The following is a 27,887-nucleotide window of genomic DNA, read 5'->3' on the forward strand; positions in this document are numbered from 1 at the left end:
TCTGCCAGGAAGACTCAATCACTTCGTCACTAATTACCTTCATCATAATCCAATCACGTCTTTATACTCCTGTATAAAAGATCGTACTTACACATGTTTGAGTTCGCAGATGCCGACGCGACAACAACCTCCACCCTCCCCACCACCACCAGGATGGTCCTGTCCTTACCTTCCAGGGGGGTCGGCTGTGCCCCTGCCTTCGTCTTCAGGCAGGAAATGCAGATTCGCTACCCTCGGATTACGAACCATGGACGGGGCCTTCCGCCAAGGAAATTTATAATTGTGCTCGCTGAGCTGTCAATAAATGTATGCTTCATACATCCTTCTATCTCCCGAGTCTTTCTGGTAGAAAAATGACCTCATACAATTATCCATCCTCCAGTGCAGCCAGGCAGGCAGGTAATCCTCCAGACCCGCCCATCAGAATGTTAAACATAGAAGTGTGATCTGTCATGCCATAGAACACAATTCCTCTACTCCAGAGTCCAGTGCCGGCGACTTCATATATCACGGGACATGCATTTGTGATGTGAAGCTTTCACACAGCTGCTCATCCATGGAAAACCATTCATGCGACTTTTACAGACCAGGCATTGGCCGCAACACTCAGTAACCCCACTCTGTGATGTCACATAGTCTTCTGCTTCATGGCTGATTTGATGCTGTTCCAGACGCTTCCACAAACTGACTTATTGTAAAGGTGGCATCATATGTTGAATTCACTGAGCTCTTCAGAACGAATCATAATGCATCAGTCACCAGCTTGGTAATGCAAGTGTTCACAGACAGTATGAGATGTATAGTGCGACCTTATGGAGGATGATTAGATTCTGTTCATTTTTATCAAATAGCACACTTGCTCAATTACAGAGAGAAACTATAAGGTAAACGTTATACACATTCACTTTTCAGCACATTTAGCTAACCGTGCTGAGAATTCTTGGCCAAGAACGGTTTTTAATTGTGACGCACCAAAAGCTGAAGTGGAAATAAAACTGCAACCATTCCTTTCTTAGAATAGTTAGAGAAACGATGGGAAGACGGTTAAACATATTCAAGTGATTAGGCCAATAAATATTCCAGTTTAAATGATTTAAAACAATATATTTACACAAGTAGCCTATATTATTTTTCAAGGGCTGTACTGTATGTGTTTCAAGTCTACGTTTTTAATGAAAGTATTTTGTCAGGTTAAGTAAACTAATTCAAGTGTTCTCTCAGTGCGCGTCTCAGCGGAAAGAGCGCGAACGTTTTATATTCTATTCGTTAATTAGACCGTTAGAAAGAAAGGCTTTCAAAGAAATTCAAAAAAACTTGTTGACATTTACTGACGGACCTCAGAGAAGGCAGCGCTGCGGCAGGACTTCAGAGACAGAGAAAGAGGGAGGGTGTGTGTGTGTGTGTGAGAGAGAGAGAGAGAGAGAGAGAGAGAGAGAGAGAGAGACGGAAGAGAAAAAGACAGAGATATAGAGAGAGGATGAAAGAGAGAGCGCAGAAGACAGCAGCACGAAAGGAGACAGTGTATATTGCGTAGCCTACTCTTTGCTCCGCACTAACTAAATAAAATAATTATTCTCAGGTGATGATCACATTGATCAAAGCTTTCGTGTTTTTTTAAGTGATACACGCTATAAGTGTGTTCTCATCTAGCTTTGGACTCTCATGTAACTATGCAAGATCTTTAACCATATACACTGAAGCGGAAAAGGCGCAAAACGCACAGTAGGCTATGTAAAGCGTAAGTGACCGAATTAAAAATAAAAGTTCTTTTGGATAATCGACTTGAAATGGACTTTGATTTGAAGTCTCCCGCGTAATGAAAACCTGCAACTTCAGCTCGGTAAGTTCTTAAAACACCTGAAGATATCTTGCTCTGTCTGAATCCTTTATAGTCTACAATGTTTGTTCAAAATGCAGTGACTCTATAGGGATTAGGGATTATTTCTGAACGTTAAAATCTCAACATTTATGCGTGTTAATAGGTCAGTTAAAACGTTAATTTATATTGCGTTCGTTTTGTTAACAAAAACTAGCATTGAAAGCTGTTTTGGAGTAAAAGATGAATTTGAATGAATGACGTGAGATTATGTCTGTTTCCTCTCTGTCCTGAACAACCCGGTTTTTTTTTTTTTTTTGGTGTGAGATTGTCTAAGAGCTTGTTACCAGGTAGAAACAGGTATCGTATTAAAACACAGGTAGCATCTTAAAATGGAAACTAACATATCATGATTTATATTACAAATTAATGCAAACCTATGATAAACAGCAGGTAGAAAACATCAGAAAGAGAAACTGCAAAATAAAAAATTTAATGGATACATTATCTTCTGATAAACACAACTAAAAGTGGTTTGCTGGATTAACTGTGTTTGCAGATTTAATTTTCGTGCAGTTTAAATTGTTCTTAGCATGGTTGATAGTCAAAATTTACAGAACAGAGTCAAGATTATATTTCCTTTCCTGTTTTCTTTCCTAACACCCCCCACCATATTTTTAAAATAAAGAAAGTTCAGTGTGGTATTAATTTACCATCTTGATTAACCTTGCAGTGTGATGCTCAATCCATCAGACTAAGGTTGTTTAATGTTTAGCATCACCCCAGGCATGGATGACCAATGTTAAAGGTCATTGGTATGATCAGCATCAATGTGTGTTTGAGTTGTACAGTTTATCAAGATGTATAAACTCTCACAAGTGATGTGATAATACATGAAAGGCAGAGCACTAACTGGTCACTGTAACTCACAGAACGGCAACGTCATTCAATCACTTATACATAATTGCTCTTTTCTCCTCTCTCATTTTTGCCTTTCTCTTACCTCCTTCCTCCTGCTTTGTCACCCTCCCTTGTCTGACTCTCATGCCAACACACAGCACAACTGCAGTGTGTGAGATGGACAGAAACAGTAGCTGGTGTGAAAGGGAAGCATATGTGTTGGCTCTTTGAAAACTCAGCGTGAATCGTCAGCAGATAGCTGTGACCTCTCTGAGCAAATCCGCTGTCCAAACCTGCCAAATGACCAGACCTGATGTATAAATGTGAGAAATGATTGCATATAGGCATTCTGAAACATGATGCTTTGTTGGCCTGCTCCGGTGGGAAATACACAGACAAGTTAGTTTAATTTGGTGACATTCAAAAGAATATTTTTCATTTTCACAATGCTGAGTTAAGATCATTTTTCTGTTGCAAAGGTTTTGCATGTGGGAGGAATATATTCTTCTCTATTCTTTTGAGATTTACCATGTTTGTTTGTCTTTCAAATGTTCTGCTTTAATTTAGAAATGTTTTTGGATAGAAACTGTCTATCAAACAAACTTTGTTACATGGTTATAGTTTATTAATTAGTGTTGTCAGTCAATTGAAAAAATAATTAATTAGTTGCATATTTTCTGAAATTAATTGAAAATAATTAATTTATTTAATTCTTTAATTTAATGAACCTAACATCAAAGCTTTTAAATATACTTTTATATTGCAATAATTCCACATTCAATCTTCAAATTAATTTAGAAATAACATTAGACAGTAATTTTTTTAAATATTTGTTTAATTACATATTTAAGTCTGAAGGTGAGTATCACTGATACCAAAATTACTGATGTCTCTAGGACGTTTTTCTTCTCTCCAAAATATTTAACGATTGACTATAGCCATTTAACATCACAGCATAATTGAGAGCTGTCAATTTTAACATTTTATTAGACTTCTAACATTTATTATAACTTCTAATTGAAGTGAACAGCAATCTTCCCATAAACCCATTATAATAAATGGCATATTTTGCTACTTGTGCCCTTCAGCAAGTAGGAAATTAAATATACAGAAATAAATAAAGTTATCAAAAACTTAATTCTAAATTAAATATAGATGAATACTTAAAGCTACAAAAGTTATTGATTTCCTCTATTTTTTCTTTGTTTAACAGATATCACAGCAGCTGTGTTATTAGATTTTTTTTTTTTTTTTTTTTTTTGGCTGCTATTATTTTAAGAGCTGCTGCTGCCGAACATGACGCGGATCTGACACGCTGACACAACCCTTTACCTTTTCTGACCCACTTCAGCACTTAAAGTCTTAAAGCTGACGAGTTGAATCGGTTGTGTTAGATGAGGGAGACAGTGCTGGGCTGCTCCAGGACATGTTCTTAAATGTGACTCATATATAAGAAATACTTTCATGCATGCACAGTTTTAAAGGCAGCTTTAATTGCCTTTTTGGTAACTTCATGACTTAACTGACAACATAGCACAGACACTGCATGCTCATAGTTTCTTTTGCACTTTAATATGATACAGTGCGTGCCGCATTTGTGTGTGCAATTGAAGAGCACATTCTACAAGCACAGTATAATAGCTAACAGAACAGGAAAACTCATCATCTCAGTTCATTGTTGTTCTACTGAAGCTCCCTCATCACCTATACCTTTTCTGCATTCGTTTGACTAGCACATGGTGCTGAGGTTAAGTTGGAGTGCCCATATGAAAAGTTTCTTGTTTGATGGAATAGTAAAGATGTTCTGTGTCTAAATAAACAATTCTTGTTAAGAAAAAAGAGACAGAAGCAGCAGCTGTGACCAACCGCTGGCTCAACCCCTGCGTTAATCATATTAAATATTTTTAAGGCGTTAAATTGAAAAAAAATATTGCCTGCATTAACATGCTAAGTTTGACAGCACTAATATTAAAACATCATTTAGTTATGCATTAAGCTATTTTTTTTTCCTTTGCATGCCTTTGCTCTCCATATTCAAGGTGATTTTAGGTTTAACAGTCCTTGTAGTGACATTTGGTTTTCAAAGTGAGGGTACAACCTGACCCCTCCACACATATGTTCCATATAGGTATTCTTTAAGAATAGCTATATGAAATCAATGAAAGATATAAATTATGCTGAGATTAAATGTAGAAGGCAGAGAAATACTGGAGAAGGGAGGAGAGCGCCTGGCCTTTTTTTAATTTATATTTTTTTAACAAGTGTAGCTGTGTCCCAAATGACGCACTATACACTATGAACTCATACACTATGTACGCATGCACTATATACTCAACCATGTAGTGTATGAATTATATAAGGTTATTTTGTCTTTCATAATCTGAGTTTGATAGCCCTTGCCCATTTGATAAGTAATTAAAGCTGCGACAGTTGAGTGCATGAAGTGTCCAACATTCCACACTTCGTTTTTTTTTTCCGGTTATTAAGTGCATCATCCGGGTGTTTAAAGTGCAATTTTTCTTTTTGCAATTTTTAGTGTGAACACACTACTCACACTATTTATACTACAAAACGTCGCAGAATAGTGCATAAGTACGTGATTTGGGACGCACCTTGTGTCTTTCAGTATCTGCTCACAAGCGGTGGAATGTTGCATTTGTGTAACCATGGCAACATTTCTGGAGAATCAAATCAATTCACGTCTTCAGTCTAGTAGATAACTAGTCATGGCAGGTAGATGGGGATCTTGTATACACAGTTCAATTTCATAATTATTATGGTTTATAGTTTTTTTTTTTTCATTTCCTAATTATGTTTTTGGGGTTTTGTAGTAAGCATAATTTCTGCAAATTTAAGATAATAATATATTTATAATATATTTTACCATTTGTTTTGGTGATTCATAAAAGTACAGCTTAATCAAGTCTAGTATAATTTTTTTTTGTATAAACAGTTTTTCATTCGCTATAAGATATGTCTTAGTGGATGTTTATTAATGTATTAATGCATTAAGAAAAACGGGATAGGCTAAATGGACTTCAGAGCTTCAGGACTTCAGGACATTTTGTTAGCTGTCAGTGTGTGACAATGTATGTCATTTTGTTTCCAATTACATGTTCGTAAGCCTGTGAAATTGACTTGGCATGAAGAAGGTATTGGGATATTCATCTGTCACCAGTCCCACACTAAAGCCAATTCATTCCTTGATTTCTTATAGAGGGGTTGAGCTCGTCTTCATCCTGTAAATTAACAATAGACACTGTCAGCAATACAGAATCAGAGGATGCATATATGACTGTATATGTATTTATCTGTATTCGTGTTTTGGAGAGCATTTAATTTTATTTATTCCATTTAGACAGGGATAACATTTACATTTAGTCATTTAGCAGATGCTTTTATCCAAAGCAACTTACAAATGAGCACAATGGAAGCAATCAAAATCAACAAAAGAGCAATGATATACAAGTGCTATAACAAGTCTCGGTTAGTTTAACGCAGTACATAGCAAGGGCTTTTTAAATAATTTAATAAATAAAAAGAAAACAGATATAATAGAAAAAGAAAAGAGCAAGCTAATGTTAGAGTTCTTTTTGCGTTTGTTAATTGTATAATAAATGAAAAGAAAACAGATAGAATACAAAAAGATTAGAAGGCTAGTTGTTGTTTTTTTAAGAAAACAAGCAGCAAATTAATAGAGTGCAAGTCTAAAAGGGACAAGTGGTTTTTTTTTTTTAGACTAGAATTAGAATAGAGAGTGCTAGAGTTAGAAAGTCAAATAAATATGGAAAATATGTGTTTTTAGCCAATTCTTAAAGATGGCTAAGGACTCAGCTGCTCGGATTGAGTTGGGCAGGTCAGGAGGGAACATTTAATTGAAAAGTCTGTGAAAGTGACTTTGTGCTTCTTTTGGATGGCACAATCAAGTGACATTCACTTGCAGAATGCAAGCTTCTAGAGGGCATATAAGTTTGAAGTAATGAATTTAGGAAAAAAGGGTGCAGAGCCAGTGGTGGTTTTGTAGGCAAACATCAATGCCTTGAATTTTATGTGAGCAGCTATTGGTAGCCAGTGTAAACTGATAAACAGAGGGGTGGCGTGCATTATTTTTGGCTCATTAAAAATGAGTCTTGCTGCTGCGTTCTGGATTAATTGTAAAGGTTTGATAGGACTGGCTGGAAGACCTGCCAAGCGACCATTGCAATCGTCCAGCCTGGACAGAACAAAGGCTTGAACCAGGAGTTGTGCAGCATGTTCCGAAAGAAAGGGCCTGATCTTCTTGATATTAAATAAAGCAAATCTGCAGGACCGGACAATTTTAGCAGTCAGCTGATCATCAATCATAACTCCAAGGCTTCTGGCTTTTTTTGAAGGAGCTATGGTTGATGTGCCTAACTTGATGGTGAAATTGTGATGAAACGATGGGTTTGCTGGAATCACAAGCAGTTCTGTTTGGCAAGATTGAGTTGAAGGTGATGGTCCATCATCCAGCAAGAAATGTCTGTCAGACAAGCTGAGATGCGAGCAGCTACTGTCAGATCAATCTGGATGGAATGAGAGGTAGAGTAGCAGTGGTATGAAAAGCCATGTTTCTGAATGACAGAATCTAATGATGAATTGTAGACAGAGAAGATAATTTGTCCAAGAACTGAGCCCTGAGGCACCCCAGTAGTTAGATGTTGTGACTTGGACACCTCACCTCTCCAAGATACTTTGAAGGACCTATCTGATAGGTAAGACTCAAACCACTGGAGTGTGGTTCTTGAGATGCCCTTTGCCAATAGGGTTGACAGGAAGATCTGGTGGTTAACCATGTCAAAAGCAGATCAAGCAAAATAAGTATTGATGATTTGAAATCTGCTCTTGCTAGTCTGAGGGCTTCAACAATTGAGAGTAAGGCAGTCTCGGGTGAATGTCCACTTCTGAAGCCAGACTGGTTGCTGTCAAGGAGGTTGTTCTGTGTGAGAAAGGCAGAGACTTGGTTGAACACAGTTTGTTCAAGTATTTTTGCAGTGAAAAGAAGAGGGAAACTGGTCTGTAGTTCTCTAAAATAGATGGGTTGAGGGTGGGTTTCTTTAGTAGTGGGGTTATACCAGGCTGTTGATGGAAAAACACCAGTGTGGAGGGATATTGGAGGGGTACAACAGCAGTAGAAATGGCTTGAAGGAGATGAGATGAAATAAGATCAAGCGTACAAGTAGTAGGATGATTAGAAAAGAAGAGTATGATGACGTCTGCGTCATGCAGTGAAGAGAAGGATGTGAATGAGTGTATGTTTGCTGGTAAGATGTGCTTGACAGATTGTGGTGTGGAAAATTGTGCACTAATTTTATTAACTTAATTAATTAATTAATGCAGTGGGGGAGGCGGAGGACAATGGAGCGAGGAAAATGTTTTAAAGAGCATGCAAGAGTTAGACAAATTGTTAATTTTGTTATGGTAGTATGTCCTTTTAGCAGTGGAGACAGTAACAGAGAAGGAAGAGAGGAGTGAATGATACACATTAAGGTCAGTAGTGTTTTTGGATTTGTGCCACACCCTTTCAGCAGGTCAAAGCTTAGCACGATGTTCGCAGAGAGCATATGATAACCAAGGTTATGTTTAGTCAGCAAATGTATGCATTTTACATGCAAATATATATATATTTTTGCATGTGAGATTTCCATATTTGCTATCAAACCTCTGACTAAACTGTCTATGTGTGTATGATGAATTTTATTTGCATATATTAAAATATTGACTGTAATAGATATGTAATAACCTATACATATAGAACAGGGAATAACGACTATATTTCATGCATCTTTATTTTGTGTATGTTGGACAAATTAAATATTATTATTATTTTTTTTTTTTGTAATTCATCAACAGTGTAACTCAAAGCTTTTGTGTATTAGTCGAAGTAATTCTGAATTCTGGAGAGGCATATACAATATTCCCCTATAATATTTTTCAGTTGAAGCTCTTTAGTTTGACATATTTACACAAAACCTCTGAATAGTTTATATTTGACTGTTTCCTTACAGCTGTTTTTTGTTTGTTTTTTTAAATATCAACTTTTAAGTACTCTAATTTCGATTTTTCAACTTCTGCTCTTCAGAACTCATATGTGGTGTGTTCACTCTGTGTCAGCTATATTTTATAATAGTTTTTTTTTTTCCAGTGCTTGAGTTCATTACCCTGTAGTGGGTGATTACATAATATCTATAACTACCTCCAGATCATCATCATTTACTGTCTCTCTGTTCTATTTCTGTCCAGTCATAACAGTCAGTTTCTACCCATGAGGCAAATATGGCATAAAAAAAAATATTTTTAAAAGCCTGCCTTGACAGCTCTGCTTATTTGATGTGTTCTGCTGAAATTAGTTTTGAGTGCATTGTGAAGGGTTTCTTAAAAAGCACTAGAGAAATTAGTGTTGTAAAGAAAGTTGAATGAGTTGGACCTGAGAGTGAAGGAAAAGCAGCCAACAAGTGCCCAGGTGGGACCTGATCAATTTAATGAGAGAATGCCAAGTGTACAAAGCTGGATTTCCATTTTTGTTATCCATGGATTTGATGGTTTTATTATTATAAATGTGGAAAATACTACTAATAAAGAAGAAGTCAGACTGTCCAGACTTTTGACTGTCAGTAAATGTATGTGATAGTGAGTTTATTATTGGATGTATGTATCATGTATGTATGAGTTATTCACTGACTTTTAATAAGACGATTGACTTCAATTTTTTTTCTCACACTCCTCCTGTTCAAGGAGTATGTAAGTTTGATGAGTGGTATGAAATTCTGTGAAATGGCAGATAAAAGGGCAACAAATGCACACAAACAGCCATTCATACTTAACAAGAGTGTATTCCACTCTTTTCACTGTGGGGGGCTCAAATTCACAATAGTACACAACGTTGCTTATAAAGGACAGTCTGTGAATAATGAATAATGTGTGCAATGCTGAGGCTAGCATGCCTGGTGACTTCTGAGGGCTTTTCTCAGTCTTCCACTGAGCTTTTAACACAGTCATTTCTTTCTAAGAACTACTATCTTATGTTCACTTACATACATGATGACATGTGCATAGTGTTGAGCATCAAGGATTGTCCCAATTTACTGTTCACTTACATAAATATATAACATTTCTATAACATTCGCAAGGTCTTTTTTAATTCTAGCCCTCTTTCAAAACATCTGATGTAACTTCAAGATGCTTTGCATAACCAGGATATCTTTGAATATGTATCTGCGACTGTGTGTGTGTGTGATATAAAAAAAAGAAAGAAAATTCATTAACCTTTAAAAGTTTCTGCCCATCCCTTGTGCAGGGTAGAAATAATAGGACATCTTGGATGAGTAACAGCTAAAAGGTTTTTCTCACTGTTATATACAGAAAGAGTTCATTTTAAGGAGAAAATCCAACAGCGCTGTATCTTCACCAATCTGAGCTCTTCAGGTTTGGAACAAGTCTTGACCTTCATAGGTGGCTTAATTTAAACTCAAGTCAAGTCCAGCTGAATTCATTTAAAAAAAAAGACAGGTGATCTTGTTATCTGATTCAGGAGGTTCAGTGGTGGCCGAGCTTTCAGCAGAGATAATTGAATGCTGTTCTTCTGAACTATTAAAAATTCATCATGTCACTGCAGTCTTTGTGTTCTGACTGTGGAGCCTGATGTGAAGGAGGAACTCAACATGTTCATAATGCATTTAGAGCTTTCTCTGTGTGTCAAAGCTCCTTGGCTAAAACATGTTTTCCATTTTTTTTATTTTTTATGTTGACTCTTCCCCACACACGTGCTTTGAAGACTGTAACATGGCATTGAAACATGCTTCAAGGAAACAAATGCTATGAGTTCATCTCACAAGTACAGTCAGCCTTATCTTGTTATGATCTCTGTTCTGAATTTTCTTACCGGAGATGGTACAGATTACCTCTTCACTTTATGTTCCTATGGTCTGCAGTTTCATGATTCACCCAGAGTTTTGTTGCTTGGGAGAAGAACAGCGCAGAGAGGTTTAAAGAAATTGTTTACCCCAATATGATTTTTTTTTCTTTTTCATCATCATTTACTCACCCTCATGTCATTACAAGTCTCACTTTCTTTTCTTTTCTTTGAACAGAAATTGTTGAAAAATGCACTAGGGTCTCGGGCTGTCAAGTGAGGATGCACAATATATATATATATGAATATCTGAATATATGAATACCCAATTTTCAAACAATAGACCAGCCACATTGGATAGCTAATTTGACATTATGTGGTGCTAGCATTTAAAAGTATTGAATTATTTCTATTTATTTATTTTATCCATTGTGTTAAGAAGGTGATCCATTTGACTTGTGCATTATTCCAAATCTTTTAAAGCCTTTCAATATCTTTGTGGGAGAAACAAACCAAAATATAAGTTGTCATTGACTTATTGACAATACCAATCAAACCTGACACAGCTGATTATTGTAAACGTTGACCTCAATTTCAGTGTATTCCTCACACAAATCTATTGCATAGCTTGAGAAGAACTTAAAGCCTGTAATTAAGTCATGCAGTTTTGGAATAACATGAAGGTGATTAAATGATGACAGGTGAACTGTTTCTTAAAGTTTTTTAACTCTACTTCAAAACTTCTCTACAAAGCTACTCTCAAACAACCAAAGTCATTTTATGAATGAAACATTGAAGGCTTATCTGCTAGAGCTATATTAAGAGTGCTAATTGTTTAGCCTGGGATTCTGAGTTCTGCGGTGTAAATCAGTCAGAGATTTACATGATTAGTGAAGGTTTAAGAAGGCAACAGATGAAAATCACACGAACGTTGTGAGGCTTGGGCTCTTTTGCAGGCTTAGCTGGATTAACTTAGATGCCAAACTACAATTTAAAACATTGCAGCACTAAAATCTTTCCAATTTCGCTTTTTTTCCCTTATGTTTGTCGATCTTCATTCCTTGTTGGATTCTTTGGAGTCGTAGAGAAAGATAGTTGACAAGCATCTTCTGTTCAGCACAGCAAGTTTCCAGCTTTGAGGTCGTTTCCATGAACAGATCAAAGCAGAGTGCATTAATTGTATCTGACACATTCATTCTAACTATAAAAGAAAATGTCTTTCATTATTTGCATATTTTTGATGAACAGACTCTGTACTGCGCATGATCATTCCGTTTGTAAAATCTGATTTGCTTTTCCTGTAGGTAATTGCAAGGTTGTTCTGCAAGCTCCTATCACTCATAGGACAACCGTTCAATTGCAGCGACTCAATGAGTGAAGTTACAGAGCTAAATCAGTTGACATTGATATTGATTGTTCCCAGATTCATTGATCGGCACAAATGAGCAAGTATGTTTAAACTCTTCTGTTTATTGATATTCATAGACTCTGCATGTCACTCTGACGATATTTGACCTGTGATCATAAAGCTCTTGAATCTATAATTCAAATGCAGCGCACGTTGCCCGGAGTCTGTGGTGCTTGGACTGAATCCCAGGTTTCAAACTCAAGCCACACACTTCACCTGGCCTTCAATATTTAATTCAGAAAAGCAAACAGCCTCAACAAAACACCTTCACACTTATCATTCTTGTCCTCCGTTAATGGCAGGGTTCATAAAGCTCTGATGAACTGCATCTACAGGACATTCACACCAAGAGTGAAAAGGTCGAAGGGGAAAGAAAAGATGTTTGCAGGGCTGAGCACTTATTTGATCGGAAAGACCACAGGGACGTGATGACACTGCAGTAATAGTCGAAGCGTTGTTTTCTTAGGAAAGAGTTCTATATCAGTTCAATCGGTTGTTATCTACCAGATGCTTTTCAATTCAATGTGACTCATGGTGCAGTAATTATAGCGCCAGTCCTCTGGAGCTAACTAGGGTTCATGACCTGCATTATCAGACATAAAACCTCTGCTCTATGTAAAAGAGAAGAGAAACTAATCAGATAACTCATTATATTACATCATGTATTTATTGGCTCTTCTCTAAAACTCTATTTGAATATAATTGTGTGACCATATACCTTACTTCTGAATGGAAGTTTACCCTGGACATTGGAAAATCAATATTACTGCATAGAGCTCTACGAATTAAGATCACCAATATTGAACTGGTCCTTGGAGCTTGCTAGAATCGTAATCCTTCAGTGAAGACAACTAGAACTGAAAAATCAATTTGACTGGCTCCTTACACAAATGCAGATATGCACTGAGCTGTTTGACAGTGTAGTCTCTGTGCTTGTGTCAATTACAATACCAGACCGCTACTTGATTGCTGCTCTCTGTTTTTGATTTGTGTTTTCCCCATATTCATTACCTTACAGGGATCAACAATAATGCTTTCTGCACATTTGCACTTGCCCTGCCAATATTTTCAGGTATCATATTTTAAATGGTTTAAATTATATTATTGATTTTAAAATATATTATTTTATTTTAAGCAACGACTGTGTCTGTGCACTTACCTTCACAATATTTTCAGTTAGCATTTTTAAATCAGAAATACTATTTGTTAACAATTTGTGTGGCCCAGGAAATAAATAAATCATTTTATATAATAAAGAATAATTATTTTTATTTAACCTTTGAGGAAAAAAATTAAGATAAAAAAAAACCTGGCTTGTGTGTTTGTTTATTTTTGTTTATTTGTACAATGTGTAAAGTGTTATGAATATGAAGTAAATTATGAGAAAAGTTAACATTTTTGATTTAAAAAATGTATGCCTTTACATTTTTTAAGTCAATATCAAAATAGTACAAACAATTTTCTATAAATATTTAAAGTCTAGTTGTAGGCAGTTTGAAACAGCTGACCAAAGCGAACTTGGTGGAGTTCGTTTCGGCTCCTAAACACCTTTGAGTTTCTATTGATCCGTGGTGGTTACGCAATCGGTGGGTGTGTTCTGAAACTCCACCTTCTTTGACATGGAATTAATTTATTTTTTGTGTCTCCGGCCTAGTCACTAGCAACATGTATACACTGGAGTGTCGAATAGCTGAGCTGCACATATATATCCGCACCTGTACGGGAGAGACTTTAAAGATTCAGAGAAAGCATTACTTCCTAGAAAGAAATAGCAACGAAGCTTGGTGTCAATGACCCAGAGTTATGCAAAAAGGGATGCAGAGAAACATCTGAGACAAGTTTTCCAAAGCCATGAAAAGAATGAAAGGAAAGAGTAAAGATATAAGGTAGCAAGTACCAAATACTATACATGTGTTTCAAATAAATGTTGCTGCTAATTCTGCTGTTCTTTCAATCAGCGAATTTAAAGTGTATACAATAAATGAAATGCCAAACGAACATACAATAATACACCTTTGTTTTATCAAAAGTAAATCATGACCACGTAAATTATTAAAAACTAACTTGAGTTGAGTCTAATAGTAACTTACAGGAAGGTGTTTAATTCAAGTCTCCATTAATACATTGGTAGGCTTTTACACACATCAACACCCTGAATAATAACAATGTTCCACTCATCACTGTTCAGAACTTCATCGAGTTCAGAGCCAAAGACAAAAAACAAATGTCAAGAGTGGGAGGAGATGTTGTTGAAAGGCAGAAATGGAGGAGGTCAAACGGTATCAAAGAGACATGTGAAGCCTGCCGGCAGTTTTTTTTTTTTTTTTTCTGTATTTTTTGGTGCAAATGTGACTCTTATCAGACTTGACAGGGGAGGAAAAAGGTCAGAGAATCTCTCAGTTGGGCACTGGACATATTTATATTACATTTTTTGACCTACTTGTTGGACACAGACATTTACATTTAAAATGTACAACTATGTCCTAGGCCAAGACTTTCATACAAAAGCAACTACTATTAAAGTAGTTTCTTTCAGACACACACACACACACACTAATGAATAAACAAAGAAGTGAAAGAAAGGAAGAAAAGACACGTGTCCATGCAGAAATGTAAAGATCTGACCTGATTATAACTTCTTGTAAGAAATGAAAAAGTATAGCACAGAAATACCTACTGACGTGTTTAGTCATCTTGGGTACAGTACAATGTCACCTTGAACAACCATTTTTCAATGTGCAACATTCAGACCACACATTTGCTTTTGCTTTAAATTAATATAGACACCCTTCAACATCTGTGTAACAAAACTTTGAATGTTTGGAACGTTTACATACAACAATACAATATTATATATATATATATATATATATATATATATATATATATATATATATATATATATATACTACATTGTAAGAATTATTTTTCAAAGTTGTAAAAAAGATTACTGGTGTACATTTAAAAAAAAAAAAACTTTTACTTTTCATATTTAATTCAATGTGTTGCCTTCTGTTTGTTTGTAATTATTTTATTTGTGATTTTTTTTTAAGTATACCCTTTGTTTGTAGTCAGAAATTAATTATATTTAAAAGAAATGCTATTCACACACAAGACTATAGTTATGGCTGCTGAAAATTCAGCTTTGCCATCACAGGAATAAATTGCATTAAAAAGATTCAAATAGAAAAGAGTCCTTTTAAATTGTAATAATATATAAAAAAAAATATTGGCTGAATGTCTGATACATATGGCACACAAAAGTGGAAACACTTCAGGAGTTTCAAAGTCGTCGTCGGATTGGTTGAATTATACAGGATTTCCTGGAGATGTGTGTGTGGGCCGTTCTTTAAAGGGGTCATATGATGCTGCTAAAAATAACATTATTTGGTGTAATGAAATGTGTTTTGCAAGGCTCATCGGTCTGAAAAGTGAAGTGTGCTCTAATTGGCCAGCTATCCAGTGAATTGTGCTTGGCCAAATACCTCAAGCATGTGACAGAAATGTGGTGCCCTTTCCCACTTGAGCAACGAGACATAAACATAAAATCCATTATAAACATGATATAAACATGATTTCTAGTCGTGTCCTCTTTTGGAAGGCCAAATAAAATAGTTTCATTTTCTTAATAAAACAGCATCACACACTGCGGCCTTGAGAACAGCGCAGCCGGCATATTCTACGAATGAGCGTCCATTGGGCTTGTGGCAACCACATGTGATGTCCCCTGGCTGGACTCCACTTCATCCACAGTGAAAGCTAATCCATCAATCCACAGTGCAAAGTTTATGTATTTCCTCAGATGTATTTTTTTTTTTGCTTTCACAGTGAAACACACAGTGTCTATACGACATGGCAACGGCGGCAACAACAATACTACAACGATAATAAAAGGTATGCCTTCTTTCTTTGGCATTATGCAATTCTTCAGACATAGTGATGTAGAGATGTGGGGGTGTGTTAGAACGAGCCATTTTAGGATCTGTGGGCAAGTCTTAACATTTATAAAGAGTATCTCTTTGGATTTGAGATTTTAGTCTTTGCAACTTTACAGATCTTCTTTATTCACCAAGAGCTTGCAACACTCCAAAGAGTAAGGGAAAATTTGAAATCACATGATATGACACCTTTAAAGTTCCGCCTGGAAACAAAGACACCATGGCGCCAAACCCCCTCACAAAAGAAAGCTATAGTGATTACAACTGTGATGATGAGCGCTTATCAGGATCCGTTAAACCATGGATTCTCAAAAGTATATGTAAAATATTTTAAGTTTGTGGCATAGAATCTTTATAATACGTCCGAGAGTTTTACACACCAGTCTGGTATTGTGGCGACATTTCCACGCACCATTTGTTCGTGATGCTGAACAAAACAAACTGTGATTGGTTGTTTGACATATTGGTCAAATGGCCTCATGGATGGGCCTTGGCCAAAGAGAGCTGCCAAGTATTCCAAACCTTCATCCATCAGTCTGAAGGTCTGGTTACATGAGACTAGTTTATAGCTAATATAATCATGAAGGTTCAGTTCAGAACCCTGTGAAGTGGAATTCTGCTGAGATGTTACTCTTTATGCAGCCTTTGCACTATGTTCCAAACTTACCTCATTAAACTGACAATGACAGTCCCTCTGCCCTCAGGCTTCAGTTGTGCCCACAACAGTGTGATCTTCAAAAAGAACACACTGTTTTTGAAGTTTAGAAAGTGTCTGAATGTATTAACTCAATAATGTACATTACAAAATCCCATCAGATAACCCGTGCCTCTACAGAAGGTACAGAACCACCAAACCACCTAATTCAAAAGCTTTAGAGCAACTTTAAATGCACTTTCCTTCCAGTACATCACAACCTCCTACGGTACCTAGTAGTTCTGTTATCACATGCCCCAAAAGGTGCTTCTTAATAGAAAATGTGTAAAATTGTGGTACTTACTGTACCTGGTGAATCATCTACAGTGGTGGATGAGGCACAATGGTTTTTGTTAACTCTGGACAAGGGTTCCTCCTACACATCTGAGCTGAGCTAAGAAAACAGAAAACATTTGTAATGTATACATTATAGAGTCACATTGCCTCCACTAAATCATGCCCCATATAAATGCATTTTGAGGAGATTTCAAGACCTCAGTTCTGCTCGCATATGAAAGCTGATACAGAGGTCATGGGTCTTATTAAATCATTCAAATTGGAGATGTGTTATGAAGGATCAGAAAATGTTGCTAAAAATGTTGTTTTATAAATGTATTTATTTCCAACTTTTTTTCACTTTTTGTTAAACCTTTTTCAGCAGATTGGTGGTTGGATTTGCTCTTTTTCAATAGATGATCTGTTGTTTGAGTCAGGTTGGCTTGCTATCTGCAGCTGTAATTGAAAAGGGTGGAAAAGAGCTTTCACTCCTTAACCTTCTAAACAAAAAGTTGTTAGAAGCAATATGTCACGTTAACTAAAGGGTCCATCCGTCTGTCATAGCAAAAACATGTTTGGAAGACTTCGATTTAACTTATTACTGATGGAGTTAGGAAGCAAGACTTAGACAACCAGACTCAGATTTGAGTGAGGATATGAAAACGTTGTGTGAGAGATTGTAACCCATCAGCAGAGCTTGAGTTCAGGTTGGAGTTATTTGTTACACAAATTACTGACAGAATTACAAGGATATGCCACTCAAACACTTCACTGACATGCATCTCAAAAACACACATGACTGACATCATTCAATAACATCCAGAGCTGCTCTGTTACCATGGCAGCAGTCTGTTTCATTTCATAACCACTGGCAGCACTGGCAAAGTCCCTGACCATTTTCCACTCGCAGAACAAACAATTATCTTGCTCCATTAAGTAGAGCTATAACTGTATTTATTCTGTGCTTTTTTAAAAAGCAACAGTCCACTATTTTTGAAAATAGGCTGTAAGCCTCCCACTCAAAAATGACCAAAGAGTTTTGATATTTAAAATGGACTCTTCTGTAGTTATACTGTTAGACCGACAGAAAATGAAAAGTTACGATTTTCAAGGCCATTATGGCTAGGAACTATACTCTCATTCGGGCATAATAATCAAGAAACTTTTCTGCCGTACCACGGGTACAGCAGGTGCAGTGATATTATGCAGCAGCTGAAAATAGTCCCCAGCTAGTTTGTGTAGTTGCAGCAATAGTGGAGTTGATGGGGACTATATTCATGCACTGCATAATATCACTGCACCTGCTGTATGAGAGTATGAGAGTATAGTTCCTAGCCATATGGGCCTTGAAAATTACAACTTTTCATTTTCCATCAGTCTTAGTACATGATGTAGCTACAGAGGAGTCAAGTTTTAAATAGGAAAAATATTGAAACTCTTTGGTTATTTTTGAGTGAGATACTAACGATCTAAACAGATTCAATTTTCTATGCTAAGCTAAGATCGGCTGAATGGATTCGAAAATGGTAAAACTGAACTAAGCCTGTTTTCAAAAATAATGGCGTGTTCGTAAATTTTATTTGACTTGTCATTGTACTTGCTTGCAGTGCAGAAATATCAGCTCTGCTTTCTTTATTTTTACTATTAAAGGGACAGTTCAGCCAAAATCTAAAAAATTCTCAGAATTTTCTTACCTTCATGCTGTACAAAAGCTTTATGCCATTCTTCTGCAGAACAAGAAAGGACAATATTTTGAACAATGTTTCAACTGTTTTACAGTGACAGTTGAAACAACATTGGACCCCACTGACTTCTGTTGTATAAAAAATTATAAAAACAAGATTTCTTTTTTTTTAAAGAACGTACATCTGAACACAGAAAGTGCAAAAGTGCTAAGTTTAGTACTGTAAAACAGTGCACTGAAACCAAAAATGTTTTTTTTTTCTTCTTTTTTTTTGGTCTTTATATAATAAAATTAAGTGAGCTTTTGGCCTGTGTGTGCAGATCTTCATTCTATTTAGACTTGTTTATGGATCTATGTGCACCTGCAGGTGTGTTTACCTTTTTATTATATTTGGCACTAAGCTATTTCTTTTTTTTTCTCTTTTTTTTTTTTTGTGCAGTCAAGTCAAACGCACAAAAATCCAACTGGAAAATTTATAAAAACAAGTTGACAGTTACAATGTACAAAAACATTTTTAAAATGTTATGTGCGTTTGAGTGTGAGAGAGGATTTTGGACAGTACTGGCGATAATAGGTGGAAAGACATTTTGTGTTGTCTGAGCATTTGTTAAATTAACATAACAGTCTCAAAGTCTCCTTCCTTTCTGATATATTGACCCTGGTTTTTAATTTTGTTGTTTTGACTTTCACCAATTACACAGAACCAAACAAAAGTAGAGGAAACGTTGGGCCAACTTTTGGAGCATGGTAATACCCCCGGGTTGGCCTCATTAGCGTGCGGGCCATTGGATCTGCTGGTGTGGAGATAATCCGCTGTTGTGTCCTGCCGTCTCACATGAAGCATATGCTAATGATGACACTGTTTTACAGAGATACAAGCTACAGCAAAAGCACTACGTTCTATTCCTTAGTTTGTAGATTTTAAATCCCCTTTTACATCTAAAACTCAAATTTAGAAGTCTTTGCCCAGTTCTCACTTGTTGGATGCATTTCATATAGTTTTATACTAGTATACACTAATTTAAAAGCTTGGATCTATAAGATTCCAATACATACATACATACTACATACATATATATATATATATATATATATATATATATATATATATATATATATATATATATATATATATATATATATACAGTAGATAGACATGTGTGTGTGTGTGTATATATATATATATATATATATATATATATATATATATATATATATATATATATATATATTATACTTTTATTCAGCAAAGATGCATTAAATTGATTACAAAAGTTTTCTATTTCAAATAAATGCTGTTCCTTTGGACTTTCAAAGAGTCTGGAAAATGTTTCATAATTTTCACAAAAACACTAAGCAATGTTTTAAAATGAATAATAATAAGAAATGTCTCTTAAGCATATTAGAATAATTTCTGAAGGATCATATATTATAAAAGAACATTTTATATTTTTAAATTTTAGTTTAATAATCGTTCATTATATTGATTTTTACTGTATTTTGATTAAATAAATGCATCCTTGGTGAACATAAGATACTTCTTTCCGTAACATTTTAAAAATACTATTAAAGATCCCAAACTATTTTATTTTAAACAATTTTTTTTTTTTTTTAAAGAGTGTGAGAGTCAAGTGGAAATCAATTTCTGTGGCAGTCAACGTCATGCCACAAATTGTGTAATTTGAGCTTAACTTGTGCTGAACCTGGAATAGCCACTTCATGCATATTTTTTTGTGCTATTTATTGGGATAACCTGCAGTGCTGTTGTTGAGATTCTATTTGTTAATCCTGGCTTCTAGGTGCCCCAGCACCACCAACCAGAAAAGGTGTAAGGTCCTGTTCGGATGTTTGACCTTTATGATTTCAATTACAAGTACGTAAATTGCATGTTTTATACATGAAGGGCAGTGGACATGTTTTCTTCCCAGAATTTCCATTTCAAATATGAATGCTTGGCATTAAAAAGCATCACATAGAATATAATTTGCACTACAATTATTTTTTTTCACTTAGTTTGACATGTACGGAGGCATGACGTGATATGATTTGCAAAAGGCTTTTCTATAAATATTCAGATATGTATATCCCTACGCACATGTATCTAACTATAAAGAAAAGGAAACGTGAGTGTGCTCTGCAGGCACACCGGGAACTGCATGTTTAAGTGTAGATGTTGGCAGGTGATGTGAATGATGTGTGTGACCTGGCGGCAGGAAAGTGAGCTCCATGGTTTGGCATCTTTTTCCCACCGGGCCAGAACCAGAATGCTTGCAGGTGTCATGGCACATTGTTAGTCAGACACAGAAGCTCTGGAAGCTCCATGGTGACAGGTTTCCCCTCGAGGCACTGTACTCTAGATACTCATCAATCAAAGCTTGAGTCTGGAAAGCAGAGCCAAGGGTAAAGAATTATGTTAATAGAGGCAAAATTTAGTAAAGAAATGGACACGTTTTTAATAAAGACATCAGAAAAATAATGAATTCCATTTGCGAGCAAGTATCTTGATTTGTGCATGCACAATGGGTGTTATCATGGTGGGGTGGTTTGTGCAAGAATAAAAATCTCAGTATTACTTTTTCATATTTTCAAGCACTTCAGGCTTTCTCATGCAATCCAGCAAAATGGTGTGTAAAAAGATTAAGATAATAAAAGCTGTTCTCAGCTGCTAGCTAACTAATTCACTAATTCAAATACATAACTAAATAAAGTAAATAATTGTACAACGTTCAACACTGTCTTATATTTCTATTCTATATATTTCTAATTCTGAGGGTTCTTAATGCTTTCATAGCTAGGTCTTTTTCTAATTTTAAATGTATAATTTTTTATGTTTATTACTATGTTTTTATATATTACTGTGGATTATACATTTTACATATAGATATCCTTTTTGCAGTTTTTATTAAAAAATATATACAGTCAGTTTAATTTACATGAAATTCTAAGACAACAATAAATTCACATTAAGAGACACTTTTGCAAAGTTTTTTTTTCTTATCTGAATCTGAATCTGAAGTTCTCATTCTTCATTCTCTGTCTTTTTCATTCTTCCAGATCTTCACTTGGATTAAGTTCTGTCATCTGCACTAACGCCTTCACAAAGACAATACCCAAAACGAGAACTTGTACATCTTGTGGTGTTTCTGGGAAACTGCAATATCACCTTTCCATAAACCATTTACAGCCATCAGAGGATCCACACAGAATGGAGGAATATTCTTTCCCATTAATCTGAAACAGCAATGCTTTTGCAGACCAACAGGAGAGTAAATTAAAAAGTCTTCCAGCAGTTCAAAAGAGCCAAAAATAAAGGATCTTCAGTTCTCATGGTAGAATAAGTGACCATAAAGAAAATAATGAGCAGTGATTTAAGGGCTAAAGATATATTTTTAGAACTCAGTCAAGTGTGAAGGTTAATACCTGTTCCTTGTTTATTCTGTGTCATTTAACTTTCTGTGCTCGTCAATATACTGCACAAAAAACAAACAAACAAACTAAAAAAATCTTCAGCCATGAATTACTGCTCACATTTATCAGCCATGACCTTCACAAAGGCAAAGCATCACCAATATCTGCAACTACCAAACTAAATGACTTTTTCACCACAAGATATTTTCATGGATTAATTGATTGTTATATTAAGAATCATGCAAAGATGATATGAAGCACTGGTGAACCATGCAACATGGATCTGGTGAACAGCTCAGATGAGTTCTTCCTCATCAATGCCACAGTCAGTCCCACAACCCTGGAGTCCTGGGACGACACGACACTCCTCAGCCTTCAGATCTCCATCTCCGCCATGTTAGCCATCGTCACTTTGGCCACCGCTCTGTCAAACGCTTTCGTGATCGCCACCATTTTCCTCACACGCAAGCTTCACACCCCCGCCAACTTCCTGATTGGCTCTCTCGCAGCAACAGACCTCCTGGTGTCCATTTTAGTCATGCCCATCAGCATTGTGTACACAGTCAGTAAGACTTGGACTCTAGGTCAGATCGTGTGTGATATCTGGCTATCATCTGACATAACGTTTTGCACGGCTTCCATTCTGCACCTGTGCGTGATCGCGCTCGACCGATACTGGGCCATTACCGATGCCTTGGAATACTCGAAGCGGCGGACCATGCGGCGAGCGGCACTGATGATCGGTGTAGTGTGGGTGATCTCGGTCTCCATCTCCTTGCCTCCTCTGTTCTGGCGGCAGGCTAAGGCCCACGAGGAGCTCACAGAGTGCATGGTCAACACTGACCAGATCTCCTACACGCTCTATTCCACATTTGGTGCATTTTATGTTCCCACTGTTCTCTTGATGATTCTCTACGGGCGGATTTACGTGGCGGCTCGTTCCAGGATCTTCAAAACACCGGCGACAAGCGGAAAACGGTTCACCGCTGCTCAGCTCATTCAGAACTCAGCGGGATCTTCGCTCTGCTCGCTGAATTCCACCTCTAATCAGGAGGGACATCTTCATTCTGGAGGAGGAGGAGGTGGCGGAGGAGGGTCTCCTCTTTTCACAAACAGCGTGAAAGTGAAGCTTGCTGATAGCGTGTTGGAAAGAAAGCGTATTTGTGCTGCTCGCGAGAAGAAGGCCACCAAAACTCTTGGGATTATCCTGGGTGCGTTTATAGTGTGCTGGCTCCCATTCTTCGTGTTCACGCTGGTGATGGGGGTCTGTAAAGACTGCTGGTTTCATCCTGTGCTCTTTGATGTGTTCACCTGGCTGGGGTACCTCAACTCGCTCATCAATCCAGTCATCTACACTGTCTTCAATGATGACTTCAAACAAGCCTTCCACAAGCTCATCAAGTTTAAAAGATGCTACTGATGTTACATGCCTCTCATGTGTTTCGACATGTTCATGACATAACTAGTGGATGTCTGTGGAAAATATCTGAACCAGGTGAACATTCATTGTTCATATGCTTGGAGTACACAATGTATCCTGCCGTTTGTTTTTCAGCGAGCTCCTAAACGCGCACATGGTGTCTGGTCGATGTATAGTATTACTGTTCTCATGAGACAGCTTGTAAAATACTGTGTCATATTGTTGATGCTTCCTCGTAGTTTATGAATGCATGCAAAAATTATGAATCCTTCACTAGAGAGTGACGTTTTACTGTCTCTGTAATCAATAGCTGTCTATAAACGGCCTTATTTAAAGGGGTGGTTGATTGCAATTTCACTTTTTTAACGTTAGTGTGTAATGTTGCTGTTTGAACATAAACAATATCTGCAAAGGTGCAGCGCTTAAAGTTCAATATAAATGGAGATATGGTCTTTTAAAATTCTGGCATTAATGCCTATAAAAATGGCTCATAAAGGACTACAACAAGACTCTTCCCAAGTCACGAAAACCCAGACAAAGGGCCATGCTGTGCTTCTTTAGAGAAGAGGAAGAGAAAACTAGGGGTGCACGTAAATCTCTATTCATATATTTAACAGTGAATTCAGGCTACACATATATATTTTTTTAACCAGTATGTGTGTTCCCTGGGAATCAAACCCACAACCTTTTGCGCTGCTAACGCAATGTTGTACCACTGAGCTGCAGGAACTCGTATGAACTATATGAATCACGATTCTGTCTTCTAACGATTCTAATGGTTTCATAAGTTTCAAAACCAATGCTCTAAAGCAGCAGTTCTCAATCCTATCCCTCATGTCGCCCTGCTCTGCATCTCTACCTCTCTCATTCAGATCGTCAGATCAGCTCCAACAAACTGTTTTCACTTATTTTCACATAGCAATGGGAAGTGTTATACATGGACGTGCATATGGTTGCTGTGCTGTATTAAAGCTTTAATCAGGATAAAACCGTATATTAAAACTGGAGCAGTAGCATTTAAAAACAGCAGCATATCTAAAAGTATGAGAACAACAAACAAACATACCATTAAGAGCCATGCTTGCACAGATTCTGCTTGATCCTCTTCATTAATATTCTCTGTATCTCAAATTGATAAGCAACATAGAGGACTTCATTTTTTACAATACAACCAGAGCACATTCTGAGCTTGAGGGGTAGGATGTTCAGACAGACTTGAGGCGGTTTAGCGAATCACAACATACTGAGCCAGCTGATCAATCTCAGCCCATCACGTATATATAACAGGAAATAATCAAGGCATCTGTCAGAGAAGGGACAGATCGGTGAAGAATAAAGGTAAATTACGTGAAAAATAAACATGTGTTGTTTTTGTTTTTGTTTAGTTTTTAACTAAGAATGAACACGTTAGACTGCACCCCATCAACACAGTCAAGCCTAGAAAAATAAGTCAACCACCCCTTTAACAGAAATGGACTGATATTAATATGAAAGACACTTTATTTAAAAAGAACACAAATAAGTTAAGGTTGCTGTTCCCATAGGAACACAGACATGCCTCGCCTGAGAAAAGCGCTGACTCTTACATAAACTTTCATATAGAATCCCTAAATAAATACGTTCATTATATAAGATTAAACAAAGCTTTATGTTTTGTAGGTTTGCATTTTTGTGTGAAAGAAGTTTGTTATAAGTTTCCTCTTTTATTTTGATGTCAGAGTTTGAGCAGTTTTATGATCATGAGGATGAAAAACAAGCTCATTTCAGGACATGGAGCAGAAGAAAAGTGATCAAAATGATCAAAAGTTCAAATGGAGGTACCCGGTGAGAGAGAATGATGTGCTTTGACACAAGGTGCAGCTTTAGCTTTAGCTTTAGTGCTGCTGAAAGAGTTTTATGATGTGAAGGTCATTATTTCATCAAATATCCCAATAACGCAGCTTGTGGAAAGAGAAGCACCTCTGACTGCAGTCGTATATGTATGAATAATGGCATCCAGGAAATTGGCAAACTTTGTCCTCCCATCACTCTTTCTTATGATGAAGGTCAGCTGTGTTGGTTCAAAAGGTTTTTTGATAAGAAAACACAGCAATAAGAGACTGTAGGCCTGAGTCACACAGGAATAATGAGGCATATCCCCTGAACGTACTACCCGCAGGCTTTCAAACAGTATTTGAGAGAGCAGGGTAAAGCTGTGCTGGCCTGTTCGGTCAAGATAGATGATCTGTATATTCACAGTCAGTATATCAAGAGAAAAAAGCTCCCTCTCACTCATCCTAACAGCAAGGATGAGGTCACACCCCATAAAATAGCCCTTTAGAGACTCATTATCATTCACAACCATCAGTAAATCCAAAAACGAATGCGCTCGTTCACCAGCATTATGTGTTTGGTGCATGAAGGTACGATGTGTGGATGTTTATCAGAATATGGCCATCATGAGAATGGCTAGAAGATCAAACAGATTTTTGTACTTAGATCACTATGCAGTGTCATAGTAATGTTGTCAGTTAAGTCATGAAGTTAACAAAACGGTGATTAAAGCTGCCTTAAATCTGTGCATGCATGAAAGTATTTGTTATATATGAGTACGATTTAAGAACGTGTCCCTGAAATGCTGTTTTCAAAACTGTCCTGGAGCAGCCCAGTACTGTCACCTTCAACACGTCAGCTCTTTATAGAGACTTTAAGAGCTGAAGAGGGTCAGAAAAGGTAAAGAGTTGCGTCAGCGTGTCAGATCCGCGTCATGTTCTGCTGTAGCAGAAGCTCTTAAAGTAATAGCAGCCAAAAAAATAAAATAAAAAACAGCTGCTGTGATATCTGTTAAGCAAATAACAAAAAAAAAAAAAAGAGGAAAGAGGAAATCAATAACTTTTGTAGCTTTAAGGATTCATCTATATCAATTTCTGTATATTTCCTACTCACTGAAGGGTACAGGTAAACACTTCAATGTTAGGCAGGATTAATCATGATTAATTTAAGAAAAAATGTGTGATTAATTAGGTAACTGACAGCACAAATTAAGAAAGATGCATTTTAAAAACCGCATCAGTAAACAGAGCCTATTAGACACAACAACAAATGAGTTTATTGATTTGCTAAACAATGTTTAGTGGGAGCAGATGAAAAACCATGTGTAAAGCTTTTCTTCATTTCATGCTTTCAGCAGGTTTCTCTTTTCTCTCTCAGCTGAAGCAGGGTGTCGTGAGAGGGCACTTGATAAGTGAAAGGTAATCACAGGTGGCACAGAGACACAATTAGCTAGATATCTCCTGATTTCAGCCTCAGGAAGCGTTTAAATCGACAGCATCACTGAATCAATTTAAAACAAATGGAAATGGAAATTACGAACAGGCATTATGGTTGGGGGGAGAGATGGCCTGCCACCTCACTTTAAAAGGAAAATAAGCAAGGAGCTTCAGATAACTTTAAGTTTGCACTGAAACAGGATGGAGAGGGTCAGCATGCATTTAACCTCGCTGGCTGGTGTCTGTCTGTTCGCACTTAGAGGAAACAGAGATATGGAGAGAGATAGAGATAAGGGACAAACAAAATGCACACAATCACAGAATAGAGATATGAGGTTTAAATGAGGACAACACTGAACATCACCAAACACTCGCTTGCACAGAGAGCATCGAACACAAACACACAGACAGAAGGAAAAAGGACAGCCAAGAAAACAGTTTGCCCTTTGAGTGCACAGATGAGACGTCTCCCTCTGAGAGACATAACTACTGCCTCAAGAACCGCTGCTGGGGAGAGACACACGCACTACAGCTTTAGAACGATGTGAACATGAATAAAGAAGAGATCCCGCTTTTTCTTTTTTCGAACTGATTTTATTCTTTTTTGTGTCTAAGTGCCCAGTGATTGAAGATTTTTCTAATTAACCTATTATTTACAGACTTTTGCAAACTTTACTTCTGTTTGGAGTCAGATTTACCTTGGAAAAGGTTCATTTAAAAAAAAAAAAAGTAACATTTAAATAAGTTTGCATTATGCTGTATATTAATACTGGTCAAAAGTTTTGAATTATAATTATTATTTATTTTTATTTTTTTTTGAAAGATGTCTCTTGTGCTTACAATTCCCCAAGGTTGCATTAATTTAATGAAAAATGAAGTTAAAATATAAATACTGTTCTTTGAACTTTATATTAAAGTTCCCTGAAAACTTAATATATTAAAATATTAAACAGCAAAAACAAATTATATATAATAGAAAAACATTTATATAAAATATAGCCATTATCAATAACTGAGAGCCAATAATAACTGAGAACCAGAAGAAGAGAAATACATTTTCACATTTCAAATATAAGAAAACAGAAAACAGTTATTTTAGACTGTTGTATTTTTTAACAATATTTCTTCAATATAGAATTTTATAACATTATAAATATTTTACCATAACTTCTGATCAATTTAATGTATCCTTACAAAATAATATTTAACATTAATTTAATATTTT

The 27,887-nt window shown here is 36.4% G+C and overlaps 1 protein-coding gene across 1 annotated transcript; it reads left to right on the top strand.

The window, feature by feature from the left end:
- Positions 1-1,508: 1,508 nt before the first annotated feature.
- Positions 1,509-25,057, top strand: LOC128031570 (5-hydroxytryptamine receptor 1D-like). Its single transcript, XM_052619886.1, has 2 exons — positions 1,509-1,840; positions 21,641-25,057. The coding sequence occupies exon 2, from the start codon at positions 22,272-22,274 to the stop codon at positions 23,412-23,414; it is 1,143 nt and encodes a 380-aa protein (XP_052475846.1). The 5' UTR covers positions 1,509-1,840; positions 21,641-22,271; the 3' UTR covers positions 23,415-25,057.
- Positions 25,058-27,887: the final 2,830 nt, after the last annotated feature.

This window comes from Carassius gibelio, chromosome A17 (assembly GCF_023724105.1).
Source record: "Carassius gibelio isolate Cgi1373 ecotype wild population from Czech Republic chromosome A17, carGib1.2-hapl.c, whole genome shotgun sequence".
Lineage (NCBI taxonomy): Eukaryota > Metazoa > Chordata > Actinopteri > Cypriniformes > Cyprinidae > Carassius > Carassius gibelio.